Below are 19,477 nucleotides of genomic sequence, written 5' to 3' on the forward strand. Positions count from 1 at the left end.
TACCTCTCTCTGTAACACTGTCTTTCAAATAAGTAAAATAATTCTTTAAAAAAAGGAAAAAAAAAAGAAAAGAAAACCCCATAGGCTGAGACTCAGGAAGGCCAAGTCATAATTTCAAATCTGCTAACACTCGAACGGAAAATGTAGGCCAATCACTCCTCCAAACTGATACCAATAATTGATGTTTTGTCAGTTTGATTCACAATAATGATAGTTGTTATTTGGCTTGTCATGGCAACAGAATCAAAAGAGACCTTTGACTGTCATATGAATTGGGCTTTTTTAGAGAAAATTAGTTTTGAATTAATAAGAAGTTTCCTCAAGTTAGATAATTAGCATTTTGGTTCTTATTTTGATATAATGACTTCTAACTACGGAAGCTCCACTTAATACACAAACCTCTGTTTTATCATCTGCAACACTGGGTGAATTAGATCAGTGGACCTCAACGAGATGATCTTGCCCACTTGGCCCCACTCCAGGGGATGATGGGAAAAGTCTGTACACATTTTTGGTTATCACAACTAAGGAGCAGAAAGAGCTCTAGACACATAAAAGGCAGGGATCAGGGGTGCTCTGCTTAACAATGCAGACAACAAAAAATTTTCTGTTAACAGTACCAAGATTGGAAAACCTCGAATCAGAATATTTCTCAACTCCCTAAAATTTAAAAAAAAAATTCTGAGTCTAAATGTGTAACAACAACAAAAACTTACAAAGCTGCGAAATGTGAGATAGCAGAAGCTACTTCCTACGTCAACCTGGTCCCAACACAGGTTATAGCTACTCTGAATTAAAAGTTCTAGAAACTTGAAAGACAACTGATTTCAACATGAATGCAATTTAAAAGCATGCCTATGTTAAATTTATACTTGATGCATCACATTGGTGAATAATACTAACTGCACACTTCACAGCTTCCTTTCTGTCCTCTCGCCATCTACTCCATGGCAATGGACATTGTTTTGGACACAAATGTAAGCCAGTTCTGAGAAAATGACAGTAATATTATCCTTACTCTCACAGTACAAGAAAAATAACATAGAACTAATGATTATTAATGATCAACTGTACTGAAATGGATCGGCATGGCCATTCAAACAAAATACAAAGACTGACAACAGCTGGAAGTGAGTGCATTCCTTCAAATTCTTGGTCTGTTAACCTTAACTGCTCTCTTCTGTACTGAACTGTATCTGTAAAGTTGCCCCAGAATCATTCACATATCTTCTGGGAATAAATTCACAGCAAGTTCATTGTGTTGGAACAGAGAGCGAAAATAAAAATCTTTGTTCTAACCATCCTCAGAAATAGAGTGTGTAAATTATAGATTTGGAAGCACTATGCTGGCATCTCTGATAATTCACCTTTATGATGTGTAGGACCAGCTAAAAAGGTGCAATGATAGCTAATTAATGGACATCCTTTACCATAAATCAAGAAGAGTAGAACTTTTATATTTTCTTTGATATGTGACCATAATAATAATAATCATAATAATAAAATGTATTGCTAAAAGGTCAGTGCTTACATTTTAAATTAACCTAAGTCTTAGCTGCTTAATCAAAGAATTCCAAAATGTTAGGAATTTTCTGGAATTTCTTTCCTGTCACTAACTGACACAAAATCATCCAACCTAGGGAAGAGATTATGTTTAGTGGCTAAGATGCCAGTAAAGACACCCAGTTGCCAAATCAAAGTACCTGAGTCAGATTCCCAGCTCCGATTCCTGACTCCAACTTCCTGCTAATGCACAGCCTGACAAGTGGGTCTCTGCCACCCATGGTAGAGATCTGGATTGAATTGCCAGCTTCTGGCTCCAGTTCTGGCTCAGTGCTAACTATTGTGGGCATCTGGGGAGTGAACCAGCACATGGGAGAGCCATTTCCATATCTCTCTCTCTTTATATCTCCCCCCACCCCACCCCACCCCTCTCTCCCTCTAACTCTCAGGCTATTCTTTAATTTTTTTAAATATTTATTTATTTATCTGAAAGGCAGAGTTACACATACACACATACATAGAGAGAGAGACAGAGACAGAAGCAGAGAGACATAGAGAAAGACAGACAGAGACAGAGAGATATTCCATTTCCATTCCCTGATTGACTTCCCAAATGGCTGCAACATCCAGGGCTGGGACAGGCCAGAGCCAAGAGCCTAGAACTATCCTGTCTCCTACATGGACAGCAGGGACCCAAGTTCTTGGGCCATCCTCTGCTGCATTCCCAGGCACATTAGCAGAGCTAAACTGGATCTGCAATAGCCACGACTCAAACAGGTACTCATATGGGATGTCAGTGTCACAGGCAACAGCTTAACTCATTGCACCATGATGCCGGTCCCAAATCTTTAAATCATTCAACCTTTATTTACTGGGCATCTAACATTTCAAGCAGTTGTTGAACACTGAAAACTTGTGGTAAAAAGCCTTCACTTACTCAAAACCTTTTCCTGGACAAACCAGGAAAATAAAACATAACATCTCAGAGAGAAACAGCGGACAACAGTACATTATGGCAGGAAAGCACACCACTGGGGGTGTGGGTATGGGAAAATCCAGTTTCAGGGAGGCATGGAGGCCTCTAGAAAGAGCAAACTTCATAACAAAAGAGGCAGATGCAAAGGTGCAGAAGCCCACAAAGGCAGAAAATAGACAGCGGCACAAACAATTAGACACTGGGAGGAAAGACAGACTAACAAAGGAATATGCACAAATCTTCACAGAGACTTAATGAAAGTGTTACAAGGCCAAGGCTGTTAACTCTACCTCCGGACACCAGCATGTGCTGACAGAGACTCACAGGGCTGGGGCAACCATCCCAGTCTCAACTCACATCTAATCAAGTCAGACTTAAACAGGAACCAGTGGGGTGAAGAACCAGCACTTTTGCTGATGCTCTGCATCATGATAAACAGGGAAGACATGCGTGGAAAATAAGAAAAACAACTTGATTAAAAATATAGCACATGCAGCAAATGACCCCACCAGTTGGGAAACAGCACACCACAAAATACATGTGGTCAGCAAGCATATTCTATTTATCATAACAAGGTCTTTAAAAGTTTGGGGCCACTATTTTTGTTATATTTTTATTTACTTATTTGAGAGACAGAGATAAGAATTCCCAACTGCTTGTTTACACAACAGCAGGGGCTGGGCTGGGCTGAAGCAGGGAGCCAGGAACTCAATCCGTACCTCCTGTGTAGATGGCAAGAACCCAACTACTTTAGCCTTTACCACTGCCTCCAAGGCATCGTAACCAGTAGGCCAGACACCCACTGTGGGCCACTGTAGTTAAGCAGGGAGATTTCATATTTTTAATATGCAGATTCCTGTCACCCATATAGGAGACTTGGATGGAAGTCCAGGTTCCTGGTTTCAGTCTGGCCCAGCTCTCACTGCTGTGGATATTTTGGGGAGTGAAACAGTGGACACAAAATTTCTCTCCCTCCCTCTCTCTCTCTCCCTGCTGCTTCCCCCACCCACCTTTCAATTAGATGAAATAAAAAACATTTTTCTTTTTCACCTGCAGTGTTAAGCACTGTATTAAAACAGGTTAAGTATCAACTTGGGATGCCTGCATTTCTTTTTTTTTTTTTTTTTTTTTTTTTTTTTTGACAGGCAGAGTGGACAGTGAGAGAGAGAGACAGAGAGAGAAAGGTCTTCCTTTGCCGTTGGTTCACCCTCCAATGGCCGCCGCTGCAGCCGGCGCACTGTGCTGATCCGATGGCAGGAGCCAGGATCCAGGTGCTTTTCCTGGTCTCCCATGGGGTGCAGGGCCCAAGCACCTGGGCCATCCTCCACTGCACTCCCTGGCCATAGCAGAGAGCTGGCCTGGAAGAGGGGCAACCGGGACAGAATCCGGCGCCCTGACCGGGACTAGAACCCGGTGTGCCGGCGCCGCAAGGTGGAGGATTAGCCTATTGAGCCACGGCACCGGCCTGCATTTCAAATCAGAGTGCCTGGTTCAAGTTCTGGCCACTCCACTTCTGATCCAGCTTCCCACTAATGCAACCTATGATGGCCCAGATGCATGGGTTCCTGCCACTCATGTGGGAGATCTGGATGGAATTAGAGCTCTTGGCTTAGGCCTGGCCCAGCCCTGCTATTGTGAGCATTTGGGGGAATGAACTAGCATATAAGAAATAAATTCATTCATATTATTCTTCTCTCTCTCTCTCTCCAGCTCTGCATTTCAAGTAGATAAAAATAAACATTTTTTATAAAAATTTTAAAATCGGGGATAGCATTGTGGCACAGTGGGTTAAACCGTCACTTGCAATGCCAGCATCATATATCTGAGTACCAGTTCAAGTCCTGGCTGCTCTATTTCCAATCCAGCTTCCTGCTAATGCACCTGGAAAGGCAATGGAAGATGGTCCAAATTCTTGGGTCCCTGCAGCCCAGGTTGGAAACCAGGATGCAATTTCTAAGTCCTGGTTTCTGCCTGACCCAGACCTGGCTATTGTGGCCATTTGTGGAGTGAATAGCAGATAGAAGACATTCTTTCTCTCTTTAATCTTTAAAAATAAATAAATAAAAATAAAATGCAGATTTACAATTCTAGTGTTTTGTTTGCCTTTTTTAAAAAACAACAGCTACCTCTTTAGAACACATGAGATCCCTGGTTTGCTACAGTCTCACGACTCTCTACTGATCCCACAGCCCTGAGGGGATTTTTCTCTCAATGTCCTTATACTTGAAAAATTTCTTATGGTACACAAGAGCTTATGCTTAGTTTTTAAAAGTAAGAATAATTAAGCAACATCAAGAGGATTCTGTGAATTTTCTTATGCCTGCTTCACTTTAGACACGCAAATGTTGACCCCAGATTTAGGCCTTAACCCCATTTGCCAAACAGCACCCAGCCAGTGCACCATGCAAAGCTAAATTAAAAAATCTATTCCAAGGGCAGAATATTTGCTCATTTTTGAAATGGGCTTTTGACTGGCAACAGTGTTAACCTGGACCCATTTATACAGGCTGAAATTATGGCCATCACCTGCTCCTTGGCATTTACTTAGAAATCAATCACAACATTAACAACAAACAAAAACACCTTTTAAAATTCTGTCACTCAAGAAGTCCCATTTTTTAGTCTGATACCATCACAACAGAAGGAACCATGCAAAGAAACCATGGCTCCCAGCAGCAGGACCAGAGACCTGTCAGGGTCACAATCATTGTTGGGATGCCATGCTGTGGGGGAACTGAGTAAGAAACGGTCCACAATTGCAGACTTTCCTGCTCAGGACAGAAGATGCTAGCACAAAGGCAGCTTAATGGAAGGCTCTAAGACTATACATATTATGGTGCATGTGTCTGTTCACAATAGTCTAGAGGTTCAAATTCAGGAGGGGCCACTAGGTATTGTGGGATCTAAGCAGTTACCAGGTCTGCAGCTTTCCAGTCTTCTGCATATCCAAAATTCACCAGTTTCTCATGTTAGAGATCAGGAGAATCATCCTGGATTCTTTCCTTTCCCCAAGCCTTGAATCCATCAGCACTTGTAACTTTTACTTCCAAAAACTTGCCAAGTCCCTCCATTTCTAGCCATCCCCAAATTCCCCTGCCTGTGCCAAGCACTGCTCGTTCTCGTGTAAACACCTGTGCGATATTCCATGGATGGTGGTCAGAGTGTGCTTTTACCAGCAGACAGCAGACCACGCCTCACTCCTGCTCCAACACTTCAAAGCCTCTAATCCCAAGAAAATAAAACACACAATCCTCACCATGGCTTCTGAAGGGCTTCACTCTCCCTGATTAACACCACCCCCACCCCCAGCCTCTCTTGCCATTCTTCTTCTTCTGGTGCACCAAGTGCTTCCCTCTGCCTGGGCTCACTTGTTGCCCTGCTCTCCACTAACTGGCAGCTACCTACCCCCAGAGGCCTCTTTTGACCCGCACCATGCAGTCCTGCTGGTCTTTCTCATAGTACACTTGGAGTCCATAGTCACACTCACCAGAGTGATGAGTTGGCCTTTGTGTCCTCACTAAATTGCACACTCCATGAAAGCAGGGGCCATGTGAGTACCCCAAAAAGACAGCACACAGTGCGACAGCATGCACACACAACAAAAATGCCTTGCCCCCTGTTATATTCCTTAACTCATCCCCCTGCAAAAGAACTGAGTAGGACAATGATTAATCTAAAATACTACTATCATCATAATTTTAAAAGCTATCAGAATGCTTGTGTACATGGCTTGCATTGTGGCACTGGGGGTTAAGTCACCACTTGCAATGCTGGCATCCTTTATGGGCTCTGGTTCATGTCACCACTGCTCTACTTCTGATGCAGTTCCCTGCTAATGGCCTGGGAAAGCATCAGAAGATGCCCCAAGTGTTTGGGTCCCTGCTACCCATGTGGGAAACTTGGATGAAGCTCCTGGGAAGTTCCCGGCTCCTGGCTTCAGCCCAGCCAGCCAAGCCCACTGTGGCCATTTGAGAAGTAAATGGACCAATGGAAGATATGTCTTTCCCTCTTTCTTTGTAACTCTTCCAAACAAATAAACAAAATAATTTTTAAAAAAATAGAATGTTTATTTACCATAATACTTTGTGCAAGTGTTAAATTTCTGTCCCTCCTGTCAAATACCTTCTCTCCAACTAGACATGGTACAAAGATACGCAAGCACTATTGCTCCAGCTCCCACAGCCCCCACCTGATACTGTCCAACAATTTATTCTCACGTTTATCACATAAATATATCTTCAAGAGGGAAGCATAAGCGTTCTTCAAAGTATCTAGCCTCATTAAAAGACCACACCAATCAACATGAAATGAGGAAGTAGGGTTCAGTAGGTGACACTAAAGGCCCCAACCAGCAACTTCTTCCCCAAAAGGCATACCCAGGCCAGGGAAGCAAAGCTAGAACAATCCTGAAGTACCATTTTTTCATTTCTACCATGGAAAATTGTTTGTATTTGCAAAATATAATAAGGATAAATTCTCCTAAAGCATTATTCTAAAAAATAACAATAAATGCAAAGGCTTAAACAAAAGATGATTGTATGCATGAGAAAGACCAGCAGGACTGCATGGTGCGGGTCAAAAGAGGCCTCTGGGGGTAGGTAGCTGCCAGTCAGTGGAGAGCAGGGCAACAAGTGAGCCCAGGCAGAGGGAAGCACTTGGTGCACCAGAAGAACTGAAGAGTTTCATTTCTCCAAAGTGTTTCCTAATGCAGTGTGCTGCTTTATGTTGCTTAAGTACAAGATGATACCCGTATTTAGACTGCTTGCTGTAAGCATCTTTTTGAAGCCTGTGAATAATACATTGGTTTTTTAACAGACTAAAAAGTTCTCTTCATTTGGAGGTATGTTCCTATAATAAACTATTCTCAAAAGATTTTTACCAATGCAGCCAGATGGAAATACTTTACAAACAACTTCTACACAAATGGAAGGTGGACACACGTGTCCCTAAAACAGAAAGTAAAACATGATCAACAGTTCACACTGAAGGGTTACCACTGGGATCAACTTTTTCCAGCCACGTCCAGCTACATCTCAGTTCAGGTTTCTCACCAGTAACTAACAAGACTGAACCTAGTACTCCCTCCACGATCCTACACGGGTTCCCTGTTACTGCGGCACTTGCTTTTCCTCCCCTATCTGATCACCTCTTGGTTTCTCTGGCTCGTTCCCCAGTATGGCCCATAGTCTAAGAACTGCTCTCTCTCTCCATTCTCGTGCATTTGCCCTCTCTCCTCTTTTTGACTGCCGTCTCTGCATGTTATCGCTGAACTTTTCCTAGCTGGCTTCCTTCTGGTCCAGCATCATGATTCTCGACAATGAAGAGCATTTCAGTGTCTTATTAAATTCACTGTTTTACAAACTGAACCCATCAACCTCCCAATCCACCAAGCTGAGGCTCTCCTGGCCACTCCCCAAGCTCACCAGCAGCAGAATTTCTTCCTCTTTTATTTTTATTTTTTTAAGATTTATTTATGTATTTGAAAGTCAGAGTTGCAGAGACACAGAGAGAAAGAGGGAGAGAGAGAGACATCTTCCATCTGCTGGTTCACTCCCAAGATTGCCTCAATGGCCAGCGCTGGGCCAGGCTGAAACCAGGAGCCAGAAGTTACCTCCTCATCTGCAAAGTGGCTGGCAGGGGCCCAAGGACTTGGGCCATCATCTGCTGCTTTTCCCAAGCCATTAGCAGGGAGCTAGATCAGAAGTAGAGCAGCCCATACTGGATGCTCGCATCACAGGCAGTAGCTTTACCTGCTATACCAAAACACCAACCCCCAGCATTTTCAGAATTAAATTAGCTAATTCAAAAAATGAAGACTTGTCTAATGGTGATTTTCAATCTCTCCTTCAGCTCTGGAGTGGGGAGGCACACTCGAAGGAAGGAGGCCGGCAGAGGGCGGGGGCTCTTTCTGCCTCTTTCTCAAACTGGCTTTTGTGTCTACCTACTCTGTAATAAGAACTCCTGGGCTTTTCATCTACAAATCTTCCTTCATAATCTCACTGCTCTTCTTGATGGCTGCTTTGATCACCCCACGCCTCTGTTTGGCAGTCACCTGCTGGTGTATGGACTTGGTCCCTTGACTGTTTGTGGCATGCACACTTAGCCGCCTGTCAAGTACCCTGCCAAATACCGGAGGTGTATGACTTACTACTAAAGCTGAACTGGAAGTGAAAATTGAAATACGAACCACACAGCTACTGCAATGAGGTACTCAGATTGAATCACTCACCAAAGGTTCTCACGTGAACCTAAAAACACACCATTTCTCCTTAAAGTGAAAGTTAAGGCAATTCTTCAACTTCCCTTCACTCTGTCTTCCCACAAATACCCTTTCTTAGGAAATGAATGAGAGCTCAATGTAGAAGACAATGTCTTTTAGTACTGTTTCTGGCCCCAATATTTCCCGGCAAAGTGAAAAGCAAACACTCCCCCAGGCCAGGGCTACACCTATACAAACTCATCAGTACCGCGACCATCCCACAGTCAAGGTCCTTCCTGCTAGATTACACACCAAGTCAGTAATTTTCCTCCAAAAGTCTTTCCTCTTTCACCCTCTGTTCCCAATTCTATGTTATCCTAACAAATACATGAAATTGGCATTTTAGCATCTCCTGAAGAAAAAAAATGCAAAGTCTTTAGCAAACACCAAGAACAAACTTCAACCCATTACTGCTTTTGACCACTTGAACCTTTTCTGAGTTAAAGGTGCTAAAAAAATACCAAGCCAAGAGACTCCACTACTCTTAATTCAGCCAAGGATTGAAACCTGCCATCAGCATTTTTTTTTTTTTTGAAAGTTCCAATTAGTGGACACCAAACAAGCCTGAAGTTAGCTTCCCTGCAGGCCATTTCCCTGCGGAGACTCTATCTGTGACCTGCAACCCGTCTGGGCTGTCACACCCCTAGCAGTTTCACAGTGACCAGTGACTGGGCTTCCCTTTTACTTAGTTCGCCTCCGGGCACCAGCGCATTAAGGTGGTCCCTCTAAGTGGATAAATTACATACATAACATAAAGCACATCCTGAGTACCTTAACCAATGACTACGCCAGATCACAGGCAAGGGGACAGAACCGCCCGTTCTCAGACCTCAACAAAAGGCTGCCACCAATCCCGCAAGTAACTGCAGCGCTGGCCCAAGCCTGGCCTGCTCGTTTTGCTCCCACCAGGGACCTTGCTGGCTCCGCGATGCACGGAAAGCAGTGGCGCCCGCGTCGCAGGTCCCAGGTCGGGGCACCGGCCAGGGGTCCTCCCTGCGCGCACCCCCTCGTGCCGCCATCCACCCTGGGCACAACTCTGGGAGGCGGCTTAAGGGACAGCACTTTGTCCGGGCACGCGACCCTTGCCAGCCAAGGGGGAGCAGCAGGCTGACTGGGTCGTCGACCCAGGAGGAAACAACAGCCAGAAATAAACTCCCACGGCCGGGCGCCTAGGGGTGAGGGCCGCCGGGAGCCGCCCCTCTGAGGCCCGAGTCCCCGGCCCCGGTCCTTCGGCGGGCAGCGGACTCCACGGAGTCCGCGCCCGTCCGAAGTGGCAGACAAAGTGAGGCAGCGCCTCGTGTGAGGAAACCGGGGAGCGCCCCAGCGGCGAAAGAGAAAGAACCGGGCCCGGCCGGAGGCGTCGCCAACGGCCGCCGCCCCCGCGGCCCGGCCCGGCCCCCGCCACGGGATTCGCGTACGCCCCCTTGACGCCTCGGGCCGCCCTGCGCGGCGGCGCCCACGCGGGCTCCCGGCTATCCCACGCGGCCGGCGGGTGTCCTCCTTACCCCGAGCCCTGCGGCGACAGGCGGGGGCGAGCGGGATCGCCGAGGCTCGGCCGGCCCGGGCTGCGGCGCCTCTGGCCCCGCGGTGCCTGGCGGGAGGGGCGCGAGGGTGCACGCGCGGGTTGGGGCGCGGGAGCCGCCCCCCGCCTCGCCCCCCGTGCGCATGCTCCCGCCGCACCTGCCTCGCTCCGGGCTCCACTCCCCAGGGAGCCTGGGTGACGCTGGGCCCGCCGGGGTCGGAGCTCGCCCGCGGGAGGGAGGCGGCTGCAGCTTGGTTTTCTGAGGCGGTTTTCTCTCTGTTCCCTGGGAAGGAGTCCCCCCCCCCCCAAAAAAAAAAACCCGGCTACTTCGTCTCCTACGAACCCTCCCCCGCCACGGTGTCCCAGGGCTCTCACCCCCCTGTCCTCTCCGCTGTGCGGGGCCGGTCTCCCTCAGGGTGTTCTCCGCGAGTCCTGTCTTTGCGATTTAGCAGCCTCCTCTGGGACGCCCCTTTCCAGCTCTCGACTTTGCTACACATGCGTCCCCTTAGACCATTTCAAAATAAAAGAATACTCCGCACACGGGGCGAGCAGTAGTGGTCACCGACCCTGACCCGGCTGCTTGGGATTGGACAGGAAGCCGAGAACATTCAGTCCCTGCCCTCAAGGAACTTAAAGTCTCTCCGGCTCCCTTGGGCCTCCCGTAGGTCATGTCGCCTGCCTTGGGAGGAACCGACTAAATCTTTTATGTTAGTTTATGGTAAAATGTAGCTGGTTACTGAAGGCTATGTTGTGACTTGCAATGAAATTTTTTCTCATTGCAGTGTCTTACCGGTAAACTCCAGTTAGCAAATAATAGTACAAAGTAGGTGTGAGTTGGTTGCTTTCAGCGAAAGATACTGAATAATTTTACACGTTAGCAATAAGAACATGGAAGATGGCATTTTTGATTTCTTGTTGACTACCATAAGCCGAGAGTGAAAACTTTGGGTTTAGGGATGATACTCTCATTTGGTGAAATACCAGTGTCGTTATTGAAGAGAGAACTATAAAAACCCTTTGCTGATGCAGTTTTTAAATTAAGAACAGTGGTGGGAGAAATCGGTAAGTGGGAACACAACAAACCGTGTCCTTCGTGCTTATCAGGAAAAGAGCAGAGGCAAAAAGATAGAGAAATGGAAGCAGACGGCAGCACTACAGAGAGGCAAATGTGTTAACACTCCCAGCGGAATGCTGGGCTTGTTTCCACTCCATTTTAACATGTTTGTGCTAAGACTTTGTACCGTTTCCATGTGTTTCTGTGATAACAGGCACACCTGAGGGAACCAGCTGTGGATGCTCGCTCACCTGCTGGAGGAAATCAGTGGTGCCCTGTGGGGGTGATGGGTGGAGGAGAGCTCTCCGTTGCTGCTGCTCACGGGAGCACCAAGCTTTTGGTGAAGGGCAAGAGCGGCAGTTACTGCGGCTTACACGCCATCTTCTCTCTCAGGTGTGTGTATTTGTCATTAAAGACTCTAGGTGTTAGCGATATAAACATGAAACTGTTCTCAGCACAGAAAGAGCAAAGGGCACTTCTGAATCCACCTGTCCCTCAGAAAAAATCAACACTGATGTCATACAACATCAAACAGAGCTGGATTGAAATCCAAGTAGAGTGAATGTACATCATCTTGTGCTCACTCTTTTTTGTTTTATGGGAAATAGAATTATTATTATAATGTGTTTAAGCAATATGCTGGGTTTAGATTTGGGAAAGCAGAAACACACTTCTTTCCTGCGCTAGGTTTAAATAAGGAAAAGTATGTGCCCATAAAACAGATGGTGCAGGGACTCTCATGGAGGGCTACCTATCTATAAATGCATAGGTGCAGAGCACAGACAACAAGATAGGATGATATTCAAAGACGCTGGCATCTGTTGTATACTACACTGTTATTCAAATTTTCAGGAAATGTAAGCAGGGACACATCACTGTAGTTCACTTCTTACAGAATTTTTAAAGTGCTGTTGGAGTAAATCCCTTTTATTTGAATAGCTATAGATTAAAATGAAATATTTTTCATGCACTTCTGTGACATTTATTATTTATTATAGTGTTACCAATGTCCCTTATGAGCAAAGGATTTTTTTAATTATTCATTTTTGATTATTTGAAAGGCATAGAGACAAAGACAGACATTTCATCCTCTACTCATTTCCCCAAATGGTGGCAACAGTTGGTGCTGAGCCACAAGAAAACTAAGAGCCTGGGACTCCATCCAGGTTTTCCGCATGGGCGGAAGGGACCCAACAACTACGGAGCCATCACCTGCTGCCTCCCTGGGTGCACATTAGTGGGAGGCTGGAACTGGAAGCAGAACCAGGACTGGAATCCATGCACTTGGATTTTGGATGTTGCCATCCCAAGCAGCATCTTAACTACTCCGCTGAACTGACCACCCCAGAGCAAGGGAGCTTGGAATACTGATGGTTGCTAGATATTTTCCTTTTATAATGCAATTGACTCTAAATGCATCTTAATGTTGTTTACTGTTGGAAACTCTGGTGACATGGTAAACCTAGAAGAGCGCCATTTGTGTAGGTTATCAAAATATGTTAGAATCCCAGCTATTCTTTAGCATGTCTGTGTCTGTATCTATTGTTAATGAAAGTATAACCTTCCCACCTGCTAAGATACAGACCAGATTTATTAAAGGAACTCTCTTTTTTTTTTAATTTCCTAAACTTGTTTTTTCTTTTTACTTTTTTTTTTTAAGATTTATTTATTTATTTGAAATCCGGAGAGTTAGAGAGAGGCAGAGGCAGAGAGAGAGGAAGATAGAAGTCCATCCACAGGTTCACTCCCCAAATGGCCACAGTGTCCAGAGCTGGGCTGATCCAAAGCCAGGAGCCAGGAGCTTTCTCCAGGTCACCCACATGGGTGCAGGGGCCCAAGGACTTGGGCCCATCTTTTACTGCTTTCTCAGGCCATAGCAGAGAGCTGAATGGGAAGTGGAGTAGCCAGGACTCCAAGGGTGCCCCTATGGGATGCCAGCACTGCAGGCAGCGCTCCAACTGAAATGCCACAGAGCTGGCCCCAGTTGTTCACTTTTTTCTATGTGGGTGTTTATCTTTCTTTTCTAAGTAGGATTAAATCCCATTGCTTTGTTATTTGATCAGTGGTAAGATTGGCTGTTAATATAGATGTGTTTGTAGAATCCCTGATTGTTTCCTAGCTTAAGCTATGAATGGGAATGTTTGGGAGAGTTTAGCACACAGTGACTTCCTTTACATGCTTTGGTGTAATCAAAATTATCTTAACCAAATTTTCTTCAGCAACTATTACCAAGTTTATTTTCATATTAATAATCACTGTTAATTTTCCCTGTTACAGTTTCTCTGCGACGAATGGTGTGTTCTTGAGTCAATCATTTGGCTAAGTGCTTAAGACACCCGCATCACATATCAGACCCCTTCTCTGTTTTTGATCGACCTTCCTGCTAATGCACACCTTAGGAGACATCAGATGATGGCTGTGATCCTTGGGCCCCTACCACCCACTTGGGATATCCAGATGGAGTTCCCAGTTCTTGGCTTCAGCCTGACCCGGCCCCAGGTGGGTGAACATTGGAAAGTACATCAGCAAATGAAAGATCTCTCTCTCTCTCTCTCTCTCTCCCCCCCACCTCCCTCAGGCTCATTCTACTATTCTTTAAAAAAAAAAAGAATGATGTGTTCCTAAATGTACTATCCTGTATTAAACTTCTTTCAATAGGTTGCAAAATAAATAATTACATAGAATTCTATTTAAGTATAAATACTGATTTAGAAAGAAGCCATACAAATTAAACTGAATAATTAAAACTAATTTTAAATAAATGATACCACAGCTTCATAAACAAAATGCACATTATGCTCTTTTGAATAAATGACTGAAAATCTTTATGGAAATATAGTTAATTTTATGCTTGTACATTTTTAGTAGATAAAAGCATAAAATAGCTTAAACATACTGCCTCTGGGTATACCCCTTTAAATTTTAAAAACTCTACCTTATGCACTGTACTTCTAATGATGCTTAGTCTGTAGAATCTGAGCAAGATAAGGATCCTCATATCAATGAGCAACTTCCACTACAACTGCTATTGAATACACTAATAGGATTTGAAGAAGGGCATGCGAAGTCCAGAAGGAAAACTATCAATCCCTTTAATCTTCTTCTCATGAATATTGATAGCACAACCAAACCACTTCTAAGGTGAGAGATCTCAAAAATGAAAATGAAAAATTTTTGGTAGGCAATTCATACTTTCTTAAATAGCAATATGTCCAAAATAGCTGTAGTTACACATGGATTCTTTAAAAATACCAGGTAATATAATACAAAGAACATATGCTAGGAGTCAGGAAAGATGTTCACTTTTCCTGTATCTGCCATTGACCCATCGTGGAAATAAACCAGCTGGCTCCACAGGATGTGTCACAGCAGAGTGCTTACATTAGAGATCACCAAGGTCAGGGTCGACATCTAGTTCTTAGCTTTGTAGGTCCAGCAATTTGATTTTGTTAATGCTCCCAGCAGTGCTCAGACCAAGGGAACCAGCTGAAAACAAAAATGCCAAGACTGCTGATAGATATAAATGCCAGAAAGGTCAATATTTCCTGGTTGGCACGTTCCTATCACCATAGGCTACAAAAGAAGGCAAATTATATTAAAAGATTGCCCAGTGACCATGAAATCAGAACAGGGAGAGCTGGCTGCTCTTAGCGGATAGTGTCAACAAGTAATGACTGATATGACCATTTTCCTAGAAGGATGTCTCTAGCCAGGAAACCCAGACTCTGTCAGCTGGAGAAACCAATGGAGTGCAATGACCTTTGCATATCAATCCCTGGGACATTCTCTGGTCATTTCCTTGTTTGGATCTGAGTTCTTCAAAAACCTCCATTGGCAATACACGTACAAACCCTCTCTTGCTGGTAAGGCTGCTATTTCTGCAGGATGATAAACTCAATTTTCCCACTTTGGGTCTTTCAGAAAAGATGGCTTTTTCTTCTTTTAAATTCATTATTTTTTTTTTATTGGAGAGTCAGGGAAAGAGAGAGAAAAACATTAACAGACAAAGAGAAAGCATGTTCCCATCCTCGGGTTCGCCCTCTGCAAATGCTTACAATGGTGGATGCTGGGCTTGAGCCAGAGCCAGGAGCAGGAACACCATCCAGATTTCCCACAAGAGTGGCAGGAACCCAACTACTTGAACCATCATCACTGCCTCTCTGAATCTGTATTAATTAGCAAGAAGCTGGAATCAAGAGCCAAAGCTGGGAATAAAACCCGGGCACTCTGAGTGGGATGCATGCAATTTAACCGCTAGGCTAAACACCTACTTCTGTAATGCCTTTTTCTTAATTTCTTTTTGACCCACTGTCAGAATTCCAAGAATATTTTTCTGCCATCCCTTATGCATTAAGTGACTAAATTCAAACTTACTTTTATTATGTCTAGTCTATATTGAATTGTCCCCATTTTATTAAACCTCTAACTAAGGTTTAAAAAAATGTTTTTGCTTAATATGCTACCATTCCACTAAAAAATTCTTCCTGCGTTGAATCCTTATTTTTTCTTTGTCATTTTTATGCCTAAAATATAAATTCTTACAAAATTCATTTTTGATTTTAGAAAAAAAGAGTTAATATAAAACTGTGAAAGTAACATTTGCAGGAAAAAGTTAAAAGGCTTTATCTATCCTCATAGGGATAGAAGTTCTGTTTAGATTACCAAGAATACAGTGAATATTCTGAACTTAAACATTCCATACTCCCCCATTTCTGGATTTCATGCATTAATTATTTTATATTATTAAGCTATGATTATTATTTTGGAAACAGGATACATACACATATAATGTTATATATGAGGATATTTTAAGAAATCTGTGGAAAATTAAAATATAAGTGGGGGCAAAAAATTTGAAATTAATGCATAGTTTTTTCTTTTTTTAACTTTTATTTAATGAATATAAATTTCCAAAGTACAGCTTATGGATTACAATGGCTTCCCCCCATAACTTCCCTCCCACCCGCAACCCTCCCCTTTCCCGCTCCCTCTCCCCTTCCATTCACATCAAGATTCATTTTCAATTATCTTTATATACAGAAGATCAGCTTAGCATATATTAAGTAAAGATTTCAACAGTTTGCTCCCACATAGAAACACAAAGTGAACAATACTGTTTGAATACTAGTTATAGCATTAAATCACAATGTACAGCACATTAAGGACAGAGATCCTACATGAGGAGTAAGTGCACAGTGACTCCTGTTGTTGACTTAACAAATTGACACTCTTGTTTATGGCCTCAGTAATCACCCTAGGCTCTTGTCATGAGCTGCCAAGGCTATGGAAGCCTTTTGAGTTCACCGACTGATCATATTTAGATAAGGTCGTAGTCAGAGTGGAAGTTCTCTCCTCCCTTCAGAGAAAGGTACCTCCTACTTTGATGACCTGTTCTTTCCACTGGGATCTCACTTATGGAGATCTTTCATTTAGTGTTTTTTTTTTTTTTTTTTTTTTTTTTTTTTTTTTGCCAGAGTGTCTTGCTTTCCATGCGCAAAATACTCTCATGGGCTTTTCAGCCAGATCCACATGCATTAAAGGCCATACATAGTTTTTTCATAATACACATATTTCATGAACTGTTTAAAGATCCCTCCTCTATTGTTATTATACGGTGTAATAATAAGAAATATATTTGGTCTTTGATTCCCTGCACAGAGCTCCTAAAGCCTTTGGAATTTCCTGAGTGACAGAAGTATCTTCTGTTACTCATAGGGAGACCCTTTTGATCACATTCTTCATGCTAGTCAGACGGCTTAGAGTGGGGCCCTGCATAGTCTCAGAGTGAGGCTGCTCTCCAGAGAGACCAGGTGCTGAGAGGGAAGGGAGCCTTTAGCCCCACCCACTAGTCTCCAGGAAGGTGCAATTAGAGGGGCTGGAGTTGAGCTGTATAAAATTCTTGAGAGGTAGGTCATGGGAGGTCAGTTAGGATGCCTGCATCTCACATCAGAGTACGTGGCTGTGAGTCCTGGCTCTGGCTTCTAACTGCACTTTCTAGTGGTGCGGATCCTGGGAAGCAGTGGTGCTGACCTAAGGTTGTTGGGCTCCTGCCACTCACTTGGGAGACCTGGAGTGAGTTCCAGGCTCCCAGCTTTGCCCTTGTGCAGGCATTTAGGAATGAACCAACAGATGAGTGTTTCTCTAGCGTTTCTCTCTCCCTTCCTCCTTCCCTCTTCTCCCTTTCTGTCTCTCCCCTTCCCTCTACCTCTCATTCATTTATTTGAGAAAATGAACAAAACTTAAAAAAAAAAGCCTAGAATAAGATATGATGAACTTCTAGGTTGGCAAACACCTCCCTGTACCTGGAGAATGGTACACCCCAGCCCTATGAGGTTAGTAGGTATTGGAGTGTTAAATTTCCAGGTGTTGGGAGGTTTCTCATGCAGCAATAATTAAGCAAGGCAGAAACCTTATTCATTTTTTATTACATTACAGCTATGTTATTTCTTTATGTCTTTTCTTTTGGAGCAAAATGAGTAACCAGCTAGATTTTTTTTCCCTTAAAAACGTGAATGTTGTACAAGGAACCTTCAAAAAGTACATGGAAATGCATATTATAAGAAAACTATGCATTGATTTCAAATTTTTGGCACACCAAAAGAAGCTTATCTTTTAAATCCAATTTTCCATGAACTTTCGGGGACAAAATTGTAGGAAGTAAATGCAACTGTCTGCTTTACAAAAACATAGACCAGTATAAAATATCATTGCTAATGTATCTGTTAGTGTCTGATTAATGTTCTCCCTAATATAGCCATTCCCTCCACCCTATGAATTCTCCCCTCCTAATACATAGATACTCAAATGTTTCCTACCCTGACCAACAGCAGCAAAAGCTTTTCTCTGACTTTGCTTCCATTTTAGGTAACCCTACTGCTCTTGGTCCCTTAATTATCAAACTCCTATAATCCTACAAAAATCTATCTGTAGTTTCCACTTTGGCTTTAACTGCTTGCATTCTGACATTTGCCCCCTGCACTTTTTGAAACAATTCTCTAAGTGGTCATAAATGGTCCTTGGATTGTCCAAATTCACTTTATCATGCTGTTATCCATTTACCAGATTCCTCTGAAGCATTTGAGGATGCTGAGCCCAATCTTCCAATTCTCTTTTGGCCTTGCTTAGGGGCAAAATCCCTCTGATGTTGCTTAGAAAAGGGAGGTGGGGGCTTTATCAGGTAGAATCAAGGATTTTTCATTCTTTGGAAGAAAGGGTGGACAGCTTGTCCTTGTGTGGCATTGGGACCCAGATCACCACACCCTCATCACTCCAGATCCTCCTGCCTCTCAAGCCCTTGTCTGTGCATCCTCTGTTTGTCTGTGTACTTCCTCTACTTGGCAGATACACGTTGTCAAATCCAGTTACCTCCAGCCCTGCTCAACCACGTAATATAATAATTAGCTTCACTGAAATCCAGTTTCATTCCTGAGAATGAACTCCATGTCTCAACTAGATGTCTACTCTTAATCCATACATGGGCAGGGACTCATATTCAAAATGCCTACACCTGGCATAGGTGTGACACAGAATTGGCGGATGGCTCGCAAATGCATCTGCAGCATCTCTCTTGGTTTCTGTGATGCAGACTGTCTTGATGCTCCGCTTCTTCTCTGTCCACCTCTCCCCAGCCTCCTGCACTAACATTGCTTTTCTTTCACTCTTTAACAATGGGCTGATGAGATTCTGTTCCTTCCCAGCCTAGGCTCTTCTCTTGAGCTTTCAGACCCACTGATGTACCATCAGTGACTCATTTTTCACTCTGAGATCCTCTAACATTTCTCTGGATCTGCACCCTCAAGTTTCCAACCTCTTGCCTGTTATTTTGTTTCATGGAGTTCCCACTGGTTTTTTTGACCTATCCCCATCATCCCTCATTTTCTGCTCTCTGATCTCTTCCTTCTTCTTCTTTGAGACCCCTTTTCCCAGCCATTCCATTCTCCTTGCTACCTCCAAGTCCAACCTATTGCCAACTGTTATTAACATCTTTCTGCATTATTAGTTTCTCTCCACCTCACTGTTTTTCTTCTCTTTCTTTCCTTTTTCCTTCCTTCCTTCCTTCCTTCCTTCCTTCCTTCCTTCCTTCCTTCCTTCCTTCCTTTTTTGTTGTTGTATTTTCCCCTCCTCTCTCATTACCTACTTCAGACTTTGACCATATTTTTTTCC

General features: G+C 43.8%; 1 protein-coding gene across 9 annotated transcripts in view; it reads right to left on the reverse strand.

Annotated features, from left to right (window-relative positions):
- Positions 1 to 10,784, reverse strand: part of L3MBTL4 (L3MBTL histone methyl-lysine binding protein 4) — a 555,652-nt gene extending 544,868 nt beyond the window's left edge. For 4 of the 9 annotated variants that reach the window (XM_051851421.2, XM_051851409.2, XM_070049960.1 and 1 more), the window contains exon 1: positions 10,244 to 10,381. Coding sequence is in view for 2 of the 9 variants with exons in the window: in XM_051851406.2 (XP_051707366.2) it covers positions 10,636 to 10,757 (122 nt within the window). In the remaining 7 variants the exon portion in view is untranslated. Of the gene's footprint in view, positions 1 to 10,243; positions 10,513 to 10,635 lie in introns of those variants that run through there. The other 5 variants (XR_007921517.2, XM_051851406.2, XM_051851407.2 and 2 more) reach the window with 5 other exon arrangements.
- Positions 10,785 to 19,477: the final 8,693 nt, after the last annotated feature.

This window comes from Oryctolagus cuniculus, chromosome 10, assembly GCF_964237555.1.
Source record: "Oryctolagus cuniculus chromosome 10, mOryCun1.1, whole genome shotgun sequence".
Taxonomy (NCBI): Eukaryota; Metazoa; Chordata; class Mammalia; order Lagomorpha; family Leporidae; genus Oryctolagus; species Oryctolagus cuniculus.